Source organism: Dermacentor variabilis, chromosome 11 (genome assembly GCF_050947875.1).
Source record: "Dermacentor variabilis isolate Ectoservices chromosome 11, ASM5094787v1, whole genome shotgun sequence".
Classification (NCBI taxonomy): Eukaryota; Metazoa; Arthropoda; class Arachnida; order Ixodida; family Ixodidae; genus Dermacentor; species Dermacentor variabilis.
The window spans coordinates 71,915,833-71,930,790 of NC_134578.1; the positions used below are offsets into that span (position 1 = coordinate 71,915,833).

General features: G+C 50.5%; 1 protein-coding gene across 4 annotated transcripts in view; it reads left to right on the forward strand.

The window, feature by feature from the left end:
• LOC142563544 (CUGBP Elav-like family member 1-A) overlaps positions 1 to 14,958 on the forward strand; it is a 571,451-nt gene that overhangs the window by 103,566 nt on the left and 452,927 nt on the right. For all 4 annotated transcript variants that reach the window (XM_075674113.1, XM_075674114.1, XM_075674110.1 and 1 more), the window contains one exon: positions 5,039 to 5,211. In XM_075674113.1, the coding sequence (XP_075530228.1) occupies positions 5,043 to 5,211 (169 nt within the window). In that variant the 5' untranslated portion in view covers positions 5,039 to 5,042. The remainder of the gene's footprint in view (positions 1 to 5,038; positions 5,212 to 14,958) is intronic.

The window sequence follows — 14,958 nt, forward strand, 5'->3', positions numbered from 1 at the left end:
ACGATTACTTGCGATGTGGTCGGTGGAAAGGTAACCTTCTAGAGTAGTCGGCAAGTTATTGTGCTCAGCCGCCGTCTCCGCTCGTGTGAAAAAAAAAAAAAAATGGAATCTTGTTTCACATTGCTTACGGAAAAGCGTCGGCTACGGGCGTTCCTATTTTGGCGACCGTAGTGCGTCTAATATTGCGCACGAATATCGAGTGGCACTGAAAAACGGCGGTACCGTAGGCCTCACAATGCACCAACTAGTCGTAATATGGCGCAAAATTTGTTTAGCATTTGCTCTACGTACTGCGCTTCGATGGGTCTGCGCCGTAAAAAAAATATAGACACACAAAACGAACGAAAAGCCCGCCGTTGACAGGTGGGGAGCGGTACGAAAGTTTCGGGTAACAAAGTTTCCTGAAATTACGCGGCGTACGGGTTTCTTGAAAGTTTGGCTGGCCCCATTTACCCGACCCGCTTCCCTTCGTCGACTCCCCCCCCCCCCAACTTTTCCCCAACAGGAAGAGGCCTCGCCGGAACCGTTTACGCATTCATTATATTTTGGCTCGTTTTCCTTCTTGCGGCCTATAATAGCGCGCCGCTGCCGAAAGGAGGGAGAAGTGGCGCCATTAGGCGCTCTCTAATAGCTTTTGACAGACCCCCCCACCGTGGTTGCTCGGACCCCTTTCTTTCGGGCTTTGTTTCCGCGCGCGGACACCCGGAGCTGGCTCTTAATGCTTCCGCGGCGTATTTCGTGCGTGTTCTCCCCTCCTCCTCCCCTTCTGGCACACGCCCGCACCGCCGTCTTGGGCTTCATTATGAAGAGGGGCGACAGCCGGCGTCAAACATCGCTGCGTTGGCGGTGGCGTAATTAAAGCGAGCCCCGTCGTTGCTACGGCCGGTCGTGGGACTGAAAGTTGTTGGCCGTTTGTTTTGCTTGGGGACTACACACGGGAGGTGTTGCCGGAGGTGTCGCACTGGCCGTGGGGCGGTTTGGAAGCCCTCGCTCGGCGGCAGGTTCCGAACTTGTCCTCGCTAGCGGCCAAGCGCCGGAGACCGATGCGGTCTGCGTGGGTTGGCCCTGCATGTACCGTCGTCGTTTAACGATGGGTACACTTTGGAACGAAACGCGCCGGCATTGACCTTCCTTATAGGCGAAGAATTGAGCGTCTCGCTTGAAGAAGCGCGTTGCTAGTTTATATAGTCGGTGCATGTCTACGACGTTGGATGGGTAACACAAACGTTTCATCCTGTCGGTTCACCTAATCGTACATTTTTTTTTTTTTTTTGCGGAGTAGCTCGAGTGTACGGCGACGTGTAGACGTGAGCAGTAGCGCGCTGTTGGCGCCATTGTGCCGCTGAGTTCAACCGAGCCGCATGACAGTGTTGTCGCAACATGGGCCGTGTGCTCGTAGTGGCTGACCGTGAAGGCGTCAGAAGCAAAATGCATCTCTAGTAGTATCATACTTTTTCATCGACGGGACAACATCGCGTAATAACGTTACAACAAATGACCATGTATTGTATACGGTTGCGATAAATGTACGTACATCGCAGTTAACGAAATACGCACGCACCACTGACGAGAACAGCGCTGAACTGAACTTGTGGTCGTATCTTTTCTAGCGGGCTAATAATATTCTAATGTACTTATGCCGAAGGAAAAAAAAAGAACACCCGCCGTCGCCGGAGCGACAGCTTGTGGCGTTCTGTTCAACAACAACACGCAGAAAGTGTTTCTGTGCCCTGTGACAGCTCTCACCGAATGGAAAGAGCCGCCTTACCTAAGTTAGGGCGAAGTTGTCGACGCCTTTACGCCAGCAGTTAGACGGCTCATAGTCCGTCATTGATATAGTAGTTCTGCATACTACGGTTCAAACTCCGCTGTACACTACGGCGCCTCCAGCGTCGCTGGTTAAAACAGTTCTGCGGAATACCGCACGGTGGAGGAAGTGTCATGGAAGGGATAGTTGTCATCCGCCCGAACATACCACGAAGCTACAAAAGAAAACGTATACTCGATTCTGAGAAGAAAGAAACAGAAAGCTTCGTAGTCGATTATTTCGCCCTCGCGGCTGCAGTGTGATAGCCTGCGCGGTTAACTCAGATGGTAGGTCGACCGGCCCGGAAAAGCGTTGGTTGCCAGGTTCGAATCCCGGACCAGGAGGAATATTAATTTCCTCAACTTGGAAGCTTTCCTTCTGAGAAAGTGATGTGCGTTCCCTTGGTACCTTCCTGCCACGTCAGGGTGGGCGACAGCTTTCCCTTTCGTCGCGTCTGCGAACGCCATCGCTTTCGGTTAAAGCGCTGCCGACGCTTTGCAAAAAGAAAAACAAATATCGCCGTATTCACTACGAGGAAATTGCTTATCCGTGCGAGTGGCGCGGTTACGTACTGTTCTGGGCGCGACATTTGTCTCCTGCTTTCCTTTCGGCTTGCTTTATTCTTGCCTCGATTTGTTTTCTTCGATCATGTGTTGCGCGGTAAGCGTAAGGGTTGCTAGTGGGCACCGCCTCTTCGGACCTTGAGGACTGACACGTTGTCGGTCATCTCTCTCTCTCTCTCTCTCTCTCTCTCTCTCTCTCTCTCTCTCTCTCTCTCTCTCTCTCTCTCTCTCTCTCTCTCTCTCTCTCTCTCTCTCTCTCTCTCTCTCTCTCTCTCTCTCTCTCTCTCTCTCTCTCTCTCTCTATTTTTTTAATTTTTTTTTCAGACGCTCTAGACCGCCCATTCGAAGCGTATGTTTTTTCTTGTTTACTCCACTCTTGCGTTTTCTTTTTCCCCACCGAAAGTTAATGAGGGGTTTAACGCTATTCTGTAATCATTCTTTGGCGGGGCCCCGTGTGCTAGCTTCCTCCTCCTCCTCCTCGATTCGCCGTGCGTGTGCTTTCCGCACCTCCAACGCCGCTCTCTCGTCCGTTCGCTCTTGCGTTTTTTTTTTTAATCTTCTTCTCCGGCTAATCTCACCTCGTACACGCCATCGAGCGATACGTCCCATCTTTGAGGTTCCAAAACGGTTTTATTTTTTCTGCCAGCTTTGCCGAGGCTAGTAAAAAATAAAGAAGAAAAATCTGAGAAGAGGTTTCACTTCTCCAGTCTCTTTCTTTCTTTCTTTCTTTCTTTCTTTCTTTCTTTCTTTCTTTCTTTCTTTCTTTCTTTCTTTCTTTCTTTCTTTCTTTCTTTCTTTCTTTCTCAATGTCTGGTTGTTCACCTGAGCTCGCTGGGGAAATTAAATCGACCCACGTCGAATTTGAACGGCGATGCGCGGCTCATTAATCAGGCGAAGATGGAAGCATATCTCCCCGGCCGACGTGGCTTATGAGCACAGGCGAGACTGAGAGCGAGAGAGAATATACCCTGAAGATTCGAGCGCAATTTTCTTTGAACAGAAGAGAGGGAGAGCACATTGTCATTTTTTTCATAAGTGCGGAAGCACTCGGCACTTTGGAAGATTAACGACGATATTGGAACGAGAATGGAAAGAGAAGGCGGCCGGGCTTGATAATGATGATCCTCGTAATAATGCTTTAATTCACGGCCGAACAAATCGCGAGAGCTCTGGAACATGCGGCGAGGCTGAAGCGGCGAAGAAGTCTGCACTTAGCAACAGCCGTATCTTCTTGGGGGGGGGGGGGGGGGGGGGGGGGGGGGGGGGGGGGGGGGTTAGAGGACGGGGTGCGGGGGGGGGGAGCTGCTTTCTACAGGCGATGCGGCTGTAATGTTTCTTCCATTTCACGTCAGCGGTTTCGCTTTTTTCAAACTGCCAGAAGTCTGACTGATAAGAGGGGATGACGTTTCCACGTGTTGTCGTTTAGCCGGAAGGCACTCACCTTTGTGCCGCCTGAAAATGTCTCTCAGTTAATCTATGCACGTGTGTACATTCGCCTGATCAGTCGTTCGGTCGGTCGAAGTCAGGCCAAACCGGTCAGTTAACGCAAGTTGATTCGGTATTCCTATCCAAGTGAGGCCAATCCGTGTTTAGATTTCTTTTCTGAGCCAGTTGAACAGACATGATAAAAGTACACTGCTTCCATCGCTCTGAGTCTGTCCTAGTAAGATCGGTCTACGTTAGTCGGTCAAATTGATCCCCTTGGCGCATCCTCCTCAGGGTCTCCGAGGATGGTGTGGTGTGGTTTAAGCCGCCCAAGATGGACCGTGTCCTCGTGACCGTTGCGATGTTTGGTGAAACGTCGTTCGGAACGGCCTGTCAACTGTGAGGGTGCATTGTGGTAGCGAGGCTGGAAATGGCGGCTTGTCGTTGCCGTGTGGGCCAAAAACTCGTGAGGACGTGTTGGACGCGTGTTTTGCGTCACGCGGCTTGAGGTTCACAAGAAAGGAAACGTCGTCTCCGAAATATGACTTGCCGTCGCTACGGCTGGATGGGGCGCGGCCTCGTAGATCGGCTTGGTCGCTGGCAATTAGACGGTGTGTGTGTGTGTGTGTGTAAAGAGAAACTGCAGCCAACGATGCGCGGTTACGCCTTGGCAGATGTCTTGCGTGTGCAGTTAGTGTAACCTCGTTTCTCTTCGTCTTTCTCGTAGGATTTTTCCTCCCTCTAGCTATGCTACCCAAGGTAGTAATCATCCTAGGAATATGACTTTGAGTGCCCATGACGTCACATTGTCGTTTGGCGCTTAGCGAACGATCTAAGTTATCTTAAATGGCCGGGATAAGGGCGACATGAAGATACGATTTGCAGCAGAGAAGGTAGAAGTTATGAATATTATATGTGCAAATGTTTGAAGTGCCTGGGTAATCTGGCTGATACATTATTAATCGCCAAGAATTGGGTAATTGATGATCATAGGTGTAAATGCCAAAATGGACTTCTTCGAGGCAAAAATGCTAGTTTATTTCCCACATTCAAGGAAGCGCTGCAAAAAAAAAAAAAAAGAAATAACTTTACTGTTTATTTCTTTTTAACCTCTACTCCATTGCGTGTTCATTATACCAAAACTCGGTAAGGTCTTCTCGACTGTAAGCCTGCGCTTAATTTTACGTGGCGCGGCCGAATAGCTGACTGACCGGAGTGCCCCGCTTCCTATCGTTTTGCGCAGAACGATGAATTCTCCGGTGGGCAAGGACCAGCCTGACCCGGACGCCATCAAGATGTTTGTGGGCCAGATTCCGCGGTCGTGGGACGAGAGCGACCTGAAGAAGATGTTCGAGGACTTTGGGCCCGTCTACCAGATCAACGTACTCCGGGACAAGGCCACCGGAACCAGCCGAGGTCTGTGTCTCTCCCTCCCCTCTCGCCTGCCACGCTGCGCACGAACCGCTCCGTCTCAATCGTCTGTGCTCGTTGCTCGAGGCTGACGTCAAACGCGTGCTATTTATGCGCATGCGCAACAACCGCTCCTCGCAGGCGATGAGGATGTGGTCGGAAGAAGCGCAGAATACCTCTCGTAATGCGGGAGTCTGAGTATAATGTGAGGCAGGGTTCATGTCCCTAAATCTAATCTAATCCTCCTAATTGGTAGTCATTAGTAGTTATTCAAAAGTACAATAAAGGAAGAGAAAAAAAAAAGCACTTTCGTTACGTAAATGCAACACCCGAACTAAATTCAACGCTCGAAATTCCGCGGCAAAGTATTGTACGCCGGACCTTACGACGCGTGCACGCTCTTCTCAAGCTTTTTTCAAAGCGAGCCTGCGTTCATTTGGGAGATGGAAAGCACACAAGACCTGCATTATGTTGGCGCCTCTCCTTTCTATAAACAACGAAAAATTCCCCTGCGCTTTCCTCGTAGCCGGTGACTGTGGGCCGCTTTCGCCAGCCACATTACTGAAATTGGGTTCTGCCATTTCCTTGTTCTTCTCCCGGACGCTTCCGTCAACATCGTGTTCTCTTGGGCGATGCGACGGTGTCATCACGTTATACACGTCGCGAGGTCGCAAGGCGGCGCGCGTGAACGCGGCACTAGGCCGTGCTTGCACCAAGGCATCGAACGGAATCCCTATTCGGGGACTACTTTTTCATTGATTGAATGTCACGTCACTGGCACTTCGTTCGTTAAGTTTGACCGTGTGCGTATCTCCGCTGGAATCTGAAATTCGCAGTGAGTAATGCGCACGTTCCTTTTTTTCACGCCACAAATTCTTTGCGACGCGTACGACGCGATTCCGCTGTGGAAAAATAACGTCTTGGAAACGGTTAAGTTACCGACGTTGGTCTCGTGAAAAAAAAAAAAAAATTGCGTAATTGTGCTGAAGGCAGTACATGAAAATGATGTTCCTTCAGCGCAGTTTTCCAAGTTTTTGTTGGAAGGCACCGGCATATATACGCTTCTCTCGTTTCTTGATATTGTTGAAAGTGTGCGCAGCAACGTAATCCATTATAAGGTTTGATAATTGACGATGACTTTTGATTCCGTAAGTGATAGCTTCGGTATGTTTCCGAACGGGTTAATAGTAATCGTAACAAGTTAGCATTTCGTAGTGCACACGACACCGCGGGCGTCTGGGAGTCGTTTGTCGGATAAACGTAACTATAAAGACATATTCGCCCACCGGAACGCCGTTTTTATCGTTGTGGCCCCGTTGAGAGAAATATTTTTTTTTTTTTTTCTGGCTGGTATCGCTACATGTGGATGTGGGGGGAAGAACAAAGCTACAGGCGCACACGTTTTTTTCAGTTAGGGGGCTGCGTCATTTTGAGGGAGGAAAATTGAAACGCGAGAGTACTTTGTTTTTCTTTTGTCAAGAAGGAAATTTTCAACCGGAAAACGAGGGAGTGGACAGAAAAGATGGAGGGGGGAAGGGGGGACGCCGGAACGTTGGGAAGCGGAGTTGGCTACAGAAAAACAAAAGGGAACGAAGGGCTCGTTACTGTCTTTTAATTTTTTTTTTATATACGTCGGCTCACGACGATGATGCTACATTGTTTCCCTTTTTCTCTTTCTTTTTTTTCTCTCGTTTTGGCTCCCTGCGGTAAGTGCGTACCGCGCCAAAGTGGCGTCGCTTCGTCTTCTGTCCTCGTTCCCCTCGGACGCTGTCATCGTTTCGTGGGTGACAAATTGCCCTCGGAAATTCCCCGCGGCGCTTTGTTCTTTCTCCGTTCCATTCTCTCTGTGTCGCTTTCTTTCCTCTTAGTTCTTCCTTCGTTTGGCCCTTAGTTTTTCAGGCCCGCTTACTCCGTTCGCCTTCGTCTCCCGCCCGGCTCCTCTTTTGTCTTAGCCTGGAGCACCGCCGTTGGTTTGCGGGGCGTTCGCTGGGGACGGCCTGCGCGACTTCTTTGTGGCCGGTGTATTTCTGGCACCTTCATTATCGTGGCCGGCGCCGGATGTTTTGTTTCGCGAATAGGCTCGCGCGAGCGTTCGCGTCGTTGTTCGTTTGCGGACGCCCTCTCGCGGGGCGTTCGGCGCAAACTGGTATAGCTACTCTAATGTGAAGCCGATGTAGTCGCGTCGAGTCCGGTTGTCGCGTCGAGTCCGGTTGTCGCGTCGAGTCCGCTTGTGGTCGCGTCGACTCCGCTTGTGGGGGCGAAGTAGTGTCGTGGAGGCGAGTCCTGTCGACTCGAATCGTCCGGTTGACTCGGCCGACCCGGTTAGCAAGGTGCAGGCAAACGTGACCTCCGGGTAGGCCTCCGTCGACTTGCACCTCTTGACTCCTTCCGATAGCGTCGAGTTCATTGAACGAAGCGTATGCTTGGCACCTCGATTGTTATTGCCCCGAATTGCGACCCATTGTCGCTGTGCCGGGAATCGTACTCAAGGTAACAAAAACGTGAGGGCTACTTTGGTGCGTTGTTTGGCGATCCGTTGGGGATTCGGCGATAAGTCGCCCGGGACAGGAACAGTCGACACAACGAGCGCTAGACATAAATTGAATATTTGCCAGCACACATTTGTAAGCGTTGCACAAATCTCCAGGGCTGCGCTTACACTTTCGATGCGCAATATCAAAGCATTGCATATCAGTCACTGCTTGCGCAGGACAGATACCAAAGCGTATGCTTTCTCTACATTCGTCTGTGCCTAGTTCTGCTAATGGCACAAGCGTGTGAACACTGACCGAAGTGATTATTGCGTTCATTTCAGCGCGATTGTTAAGTACCGTTGGCGCTGCCGTTAAGTGATGCGAGAGCGTTTTCCGATGCTCGTTACAGTCCGATGCTCGCTGACGCAGCGCGTGCTTTTTGACTGCCTGTACATTCGCGGACAGTCTCGTGAGATGCTCGCGCTTATTTATTTCTCAACCGGAAATTGAAGAGATATTAGCATCCAGGGAGCAGGCGGAGGACGGCGCATTTGCCTTTCTGGCGCTTGCGAAACGCGTTCTCAGAAGAACGTGCGATCCCGGTCAACGTTGGTAGAACTAATAGCGTTGATCCCGCTATATGTTGCCACCTCTGCCTGACGTCGTCGACGCTGACAAATCGCGTCATTAGGGACAGCTCTAGCGCCCCCTCCCCTTCTCTGCCAGCTTTTCCCAACTTGTTACTCCAGCTGGTTCTCTAAATGACAATTAGCGGTTTGCTTTGCAGTCGCTTTTGTTGCTCCTGCGATTTCCCGTGGAAATGGCGCGTGCCCCCTTAGGCAAAACGCTCCTCTCTCTCTCTCACCAGTCCTGTTTAACGTTCTTTCCAATTTCCCTATTACTGACGCCTCCCTAAATTGTAATTTCAATAATTGCGTATGCGGCCGCCCGTGACTCAGCATCATTGCCTGCCACTTCTTTCTTGTTTGCTTGTTTCTTTATTAAACGGAAGTTAAGGAAGGTGACTTCGTCGCTTAGCATTAGGGGTAACTTTAGACTGTCAAAATTAATCGGCAGCCCTCCCCTGTGACATCTCATGTTCCCTGTGCTGGTATTAGGACTTTGAACGGACACGAAAGCGAAGCACTAAATCAAATTGAACACATTATATATTTAAAAGCTCTTTTTTTCGTTAATTTCACGTTAAGAAGTTGGTTGCTACGAAAGGAAAAGAAGGCCAAGCAGTAGTTTCTTTTTTTCTTCAATTTCTGCTGAAACTCCAGTGGCGGTACGTTAATGTGACGTCATATGGATTTCAAGCTTTCTTTCCTCGTATTTGGGCCGTTTTGGTTGAGTAAAAGTACTTGAAGCTTGCTAAGTTCATTAATTGACTCATTAAGGATAGAATTTAGAATTTACAATACCGAAATTTCAAGTAACTTTACAATAATATTACCTAGGCCCGAGCAGACACCGTCAAAATGCATGACGTCATGCCGTGCTGGTGCAGGAACTTTGAGGCGGCGGCGCCACCCGTCTTTCCCCCCTTTTTATGTCTTTTTTTTTTTTGGCATACGAAGACTCCTGTCACGGTAGGGTCGGCTTCTTATTGTGTTGTGGATTCATAGTTTGCTAATACAGTTGAACTAATCTTTTTTCCTCTTTAGTGTCCCTTTATACCCGGCCACTGAGTCAACTGGCAAATAGCGCTGCTCTTCTCTCCCGCGCAGCGTAGCAAACCGCACTGCATCTCGTTAGCCTTCCTGCAGTTTAAGTGTTCTCTATCTCACTCACTCACTCACTCACTCACTCACTCACTCACTCACTCACTCACTCACTCACTCACTCACTCACTCACTCACTCACTCACTCACTCACTCACTCACTCACTCACGCACGCACGCACGCACGCACACCCTATGAAAGCAAACAAAAGGAGCCTTAATTTCCGCGTTCCCCTAATTCCGGTCCCTTTAACCCCCCTTTTCCCTAATACCCTATTCTTCGCCGTTCGCGTCTAGGGCCCAGACGTCGGAGAGGAGGGCGAGCGGCAAGCACGGTGGAGGGGGAAGGGTGGATTGCCAGACGCCGTCCGTCTTCCTTAGCGAGCGTTCGCTCGCTTGTGCGAACGAAAACGATGGCGGTTACACAGTGTATATATAGGTTGCTGTCGGGCTCCGCACCATGCGTTTCTCTCTCTCTCTCCTGTTGTGCTCCGAGCGCCCGTCGACATTGCACGGTTTTCGAGCGAAAAATTGCTCGACGCGCGCGATCGTTTCGCGTCGCCGTCTCTTTCCTTCTCATCTCCCTTCGGGTTTCAGTTCTCGCACCCCCCTCTCCCTCGGCTCTTTTTGGCTTTTGCCGGCGGAGAGTGGAGCACAGCGGGGGGCAAGCGAAGGCGTGGATCCTATTAATCAAAGGCGCTAATTCTACGGCTGTGGCGCGTCGCCGTTTCCTTCTTTCCATGATTTTCGTCGCCTTTTCTAAGTTCGGTTCTTCTTTCTTTGCGCCCGTAATATGCGCGCGCGCGCATTTTTTTTTTACAATCTTCTGTTTTCTCGGGGTGTCGGCCACCACCGTGTTTCCCGCCTGACTGACCCTCGCCGGTGCAGCCGCTGTACCCGACGAATGAGCGGCCATATATAACGCTCTCTCTCCCTTTTTCTCTTAGCCTTCATTCTTATTTTCTTCGTTTGTTTGTTTGTTTGTTTGTTTGGCAGTTTGCCTCGCTTATAGCGCAAATGACCGTACAATAGTTCGCGCCGTTTCTTCACATCTTTAAATGCGGTTGTTCTTTCTTTTCTTTCTTTTTGCGGTAATTTGCCCCCCCTCCCCATCTCGATCCCCACTCTGCCTAGTTATGTGGTTTATCCCGTCTAGTTTCCCTGCGTCTTTTCTTCCTCGTTCTCTCTCTGTGACTCACCCTCCCCCCTCCCTTCTTTTGCGCCTATTTCACGCAGTCGCACCGCTTGTTGACAGGCTCTTTCGTCGCCCGTCTCTATACCAAGGCGTCAAGAAAAACGTTGGCTGCTTCTTGGCTGTGAGCCATCGCAACTCACATTTCACTTTACTACCCTTTCTAGTTACCTTAACACTCACCTACACAAAGAAAAGAAAATGAATGAATAAGTTCTTGACGCGCGCAACTGCACCTGACAGATCGCCCAATACAATATGTACCGCTAACTAGTTGCAGAGCATTGCGGTGACTCTCAGCTAGACGTTCACAACTTAAGAGCCGGACAGCAGAGAGGATAGGGAAGAGAGTGAATTTAAACCAAAGGATGCGCGAGGACGTAGAAGTATGTAGCAATATACCGAAGATATAATAATACGTATAGGCAGAGACGCCGAGTATACGAAGTTTTAGGAACAGGGGACCCAGAAAAAAAAAAAAGAACATGTCGTGACAATCATGTCACGACCTATCATTTATCTTCGTCATACACTGTTGTCATACTATGCCAATTATGGTACCTATAGCAAGTTTACGAAACGATCGTGAGAGCACCGAGACGTAGGCGGCTAGAAAGATACTGTCAAAGTGGCGGATGTTTGCCAAGAACCTCTCATTACCTCTCATTTAATAAGGGACGCTATCGGCCGCGCGTGTAAAATAACAGAACATCTCATACAATAACAAGAACAAGAACCTCTAGAACCAAGAACCAATAATAATAACAAGAACCTCTCATACCTCTCATTTAATAAGGGACGCTATCGGCCGCCCGTGAAAACAACTCGAAGGGAGTGCAGGGGATCGCCAGACGGGCTTCGGTTTTCAGGTGCGTTGCAGGGTTCGCGTTCTTGCGCAAGCAACCCGCTCGCGTCCCCTAAGCTAAAGCTCTCTGATGGTTCGTTGAGCGAAGGAGCCCGGTGCGGCCGTGCCGAGAGAAGCTACGCGTGTGAACTCCTCTGCCCTGCAAGCCGCGTTACGCCACGCCATACACACGTGCCTGCCCGGCATCGGGTCGTCGCCCATCTGCGCGCGAAGTGCTTCGAAGAAGCGACGCTGGACCGCTGCGCCGGCCCAGAGCATTGCTCGACTCTCTGCTCGAGCATCCGTGCCGAGGATGCGCGCTTAAGTGGCGGCGGCTATCGCTTTGTGCCCTCCCCCTTTTCTACGTCCTCCTCCTCTTCCTGCTTGTTTCTTGATTGTCTGCGGGTCGTAAGCGCTTCCTAATCGATTGCGTAATTAGCGATCTTTAATCGGGGATATCTTCCTTCGTTCTAACGAGCGCTGTATACGCGACAAAGGGTGGAAAGGGGGTGGCGCGGCTGCGGGATTGAGAGAGAGGGGGGAGAGGGAGGGAGAGAGAGGTGCTTAAGCGTCGTAGCCGCCGCCTCTGTTTCATGGGCGGCCAGGACAACTCTACCTCGGATGGAGACGGCGAGGTAATTCCGGAAGTACTGCGGTGATTAAGCCGTCTGCTTTGTTCGGGCGGCCGTATTCTCTCGTCGAGGCAGATGATGCGGCTGTGCATTGCGACGGCAGCGGGGTAAAGGACGAGTGGCCGCCTGTTTTTACGACGGTAACTGTTGTAGGGGCGCTTCAACAAGCTCTGACACGGCGTCTGGAGCTGGTGTATGTGTCTTGTTTTATGATGATCATGATCAACGGGCCTCTACGATCGCCTTTGCGCGACCACACGCTATTCTCTTTGTGCGAGCATGTGTTCGGCCAACCTCGTCTTGCTATGGTACTTCTGTTCCTGATACTTCCCCCGTCTTTCGTTTAGTGTAGCCAACCGGGCGATTTTCAGGTTAGCCTTCCCACCTTTCTGTTGTCAGATTCGATCTCTGTGTTGGTTTCCTAAAGAAGTCACTAAAGAAAGAAAAAAGAAAGAGAAAAAGGTTGTCCTTATCACTGATTGTCCTATAACTGATTTGATCTCGGTCTGCAACGTGCCAACCGACGTACCGTCGTCGAACCGTAATCGCGCTAGCTCGACGCCCTTTTCTGGTCCTCTTGCCGTTAGCGTTTGTGCCGTCGCCGTTGTACACGTCTCCGACCTCGTTGTCGTTGCGTATTTGTCGTCATCGTGGTATCGTGATCGTTTATCGTTCGTCGCAGCTGTCCGGCTATCGCGTTATGGCAAAGCCTTTGATTTAGTCATCTGTTGATCCGCTGGATCTGTTGGACCAAGTGACGTGTTGGAACGGGCACTTAAAGAAACGGGGACTGCATAGCTTTGACTACATTTCCACGCTTTGCCACTGGACGCGTTCGACTGGCCCGGGCTCACCCAGATTCCGGACGATTGCTTAGCTTGCATTGACGTCATAATACAACCTCCATCTTGGGGTATTGGAACGGCGAAAACAAGCATAAACAAGAAACGTGAAAGCGTGACTGTACCGCAGGCGCCTCTTGCGTCGAGCGACAAAGCGGTAACAGTGAAAAGCCGGAGCAGAACAGTCACCATTAGAAAGCAGGAGCATGCGCGCATGATGGTACGGTACACTTACGTCATCGTAGCCGCCATGTTTGGCTACCAGCGAGGCGAGAGCTGCGTCCGTGACGTCACGTGAAAACTGTAAGCCTCCTGATTTTTTGTGCCCTGTGTTCGTGCTTAGAATGCCATACCAGTGAGAGGGGTGTGGGTGGGGGAGGTAGATCAGTTTAGTTACTTTAGTGCCATAGATTACGGCAAATGAACGTTTCTTTTTTTTTCCCGTTTGCTCGAGCCTTTCTTTATTTCTTCGCTCTCTTACCCTCTCTACCTCGCTTTCTCTCTCTCGCTGTGCGCGCCCATTTCGACAGTATGGGATTTCGTCGATACTGAGACGATACCGTTGCCACGAGGATGACCTCGTGCTGCGCTTTTGGCTGCGAGTGCTTGCCGGGGCAGTAATGACGGCGACGGGGCCTGCACCGGCGGCATGTCCCGCGCTGGTCCGTCTGAACGATCGTTCGTTCCCTCCCACTGATCAGCGTTCCTTTGCCCGTGCACGTCGGCTTTCTTCGAGCACTGTGTCGTACCCGCCGCCGTTTCACTCTTGTGCGTACGCAGCGCACGCGCTCAATTTCTGCGCAGCTATATATATAGGCTGTGAGCTTCAGCGCTGGCTCCGGTCTTAGCAGCTTTTCGTTTATAGAAAAAAAAAAAAACGTCCCTCCTTATGCCAGCGTTTATTTATTTATTTATTTCATGTACCCTCAGGGCCATTGGCATTGGAGAGGGGAGTGGTTACAGGCATACAAAACAAGAAAAAATAGGAAATGTGACACAAGGAATAGGAGTATTGCAATAAAAGTTAACAAGTGTGTCTACTCATACAATATTAGCTAAGGCGTTCTTGAAAAGCTGGTAATCTTTGATGGTGGCTGTCAGTGCGGGAAGGTGATTCCACTCTGCTGCTGTACGAGGTATAAATGACTGGAAGAAAGCGTTAGTTCTACAAAATGGGACACCGACCTTGTAGGCATTGTAGACCTTGTAGGCGTTAACCAAGATAGCCTTGTATTAGGGCCACTCGTCGACGTCAACACGCTGCTTCAGGGACGTCCCGTGGTGAACCTTCTTTACTCCTCGAATCAAGCGGTTTCCCGAATGCGATTGCGAAACTTGTCAGCATATCACGGCAGGATCGGAGATGCCTATGGACATATTTATTGACGGGTCATCGGGACATGTTGAAACTTGTGTTATTGAGACTCTAAAAAAACACTGGCGCCATCGCCTTGTGCGGTACTGGCGCACCATGGGCACGGACCGGCAGTCTTATGGTGCAGTGTGCTGTGCTCGCACGAGGAGTGTCCCTAGCTCAGACAAGCCTCGGTAGCATGGGGAGTAGCGTGGCACAGTAAAATGATCTATGAACGCAGAAAAACGAGTAAAAAAAGAACAGAAATACTTATTCATGAACTCTTGCAGAATGACCAGGCGTATAAATATCTAACTCCTGAAATGGCGAAGGACCCACACGCGCACTCGCCGGTGGTATTCATCGACGAGCCGCGGCAACGTCTCGCCCATTTATTTGGACGTCTCGCGGTTCTAGTACCGCGCGTGGCGCATGTTTCGCCTAGGCCTGACATTTCCTGCGTCACTGTACCCGAAATAGCACTATCGCGTGTCCTTGCCGAATCCGCACTTGTCGATAGGGCTCACCTCGTGCACCTGCTATAGCCAGAGGGGTTTCGCCAGAGCGATCGATCGGCCGTCGAATCCATTTTTCCCCGTCGTGACCTTCGCGAGCGTTGAGGTTTCGACTTGTTGATGCGGACGTAGTTGAGAACCTTTAGACGCTGTGACAGACGGGGAGAAGCAAGTGC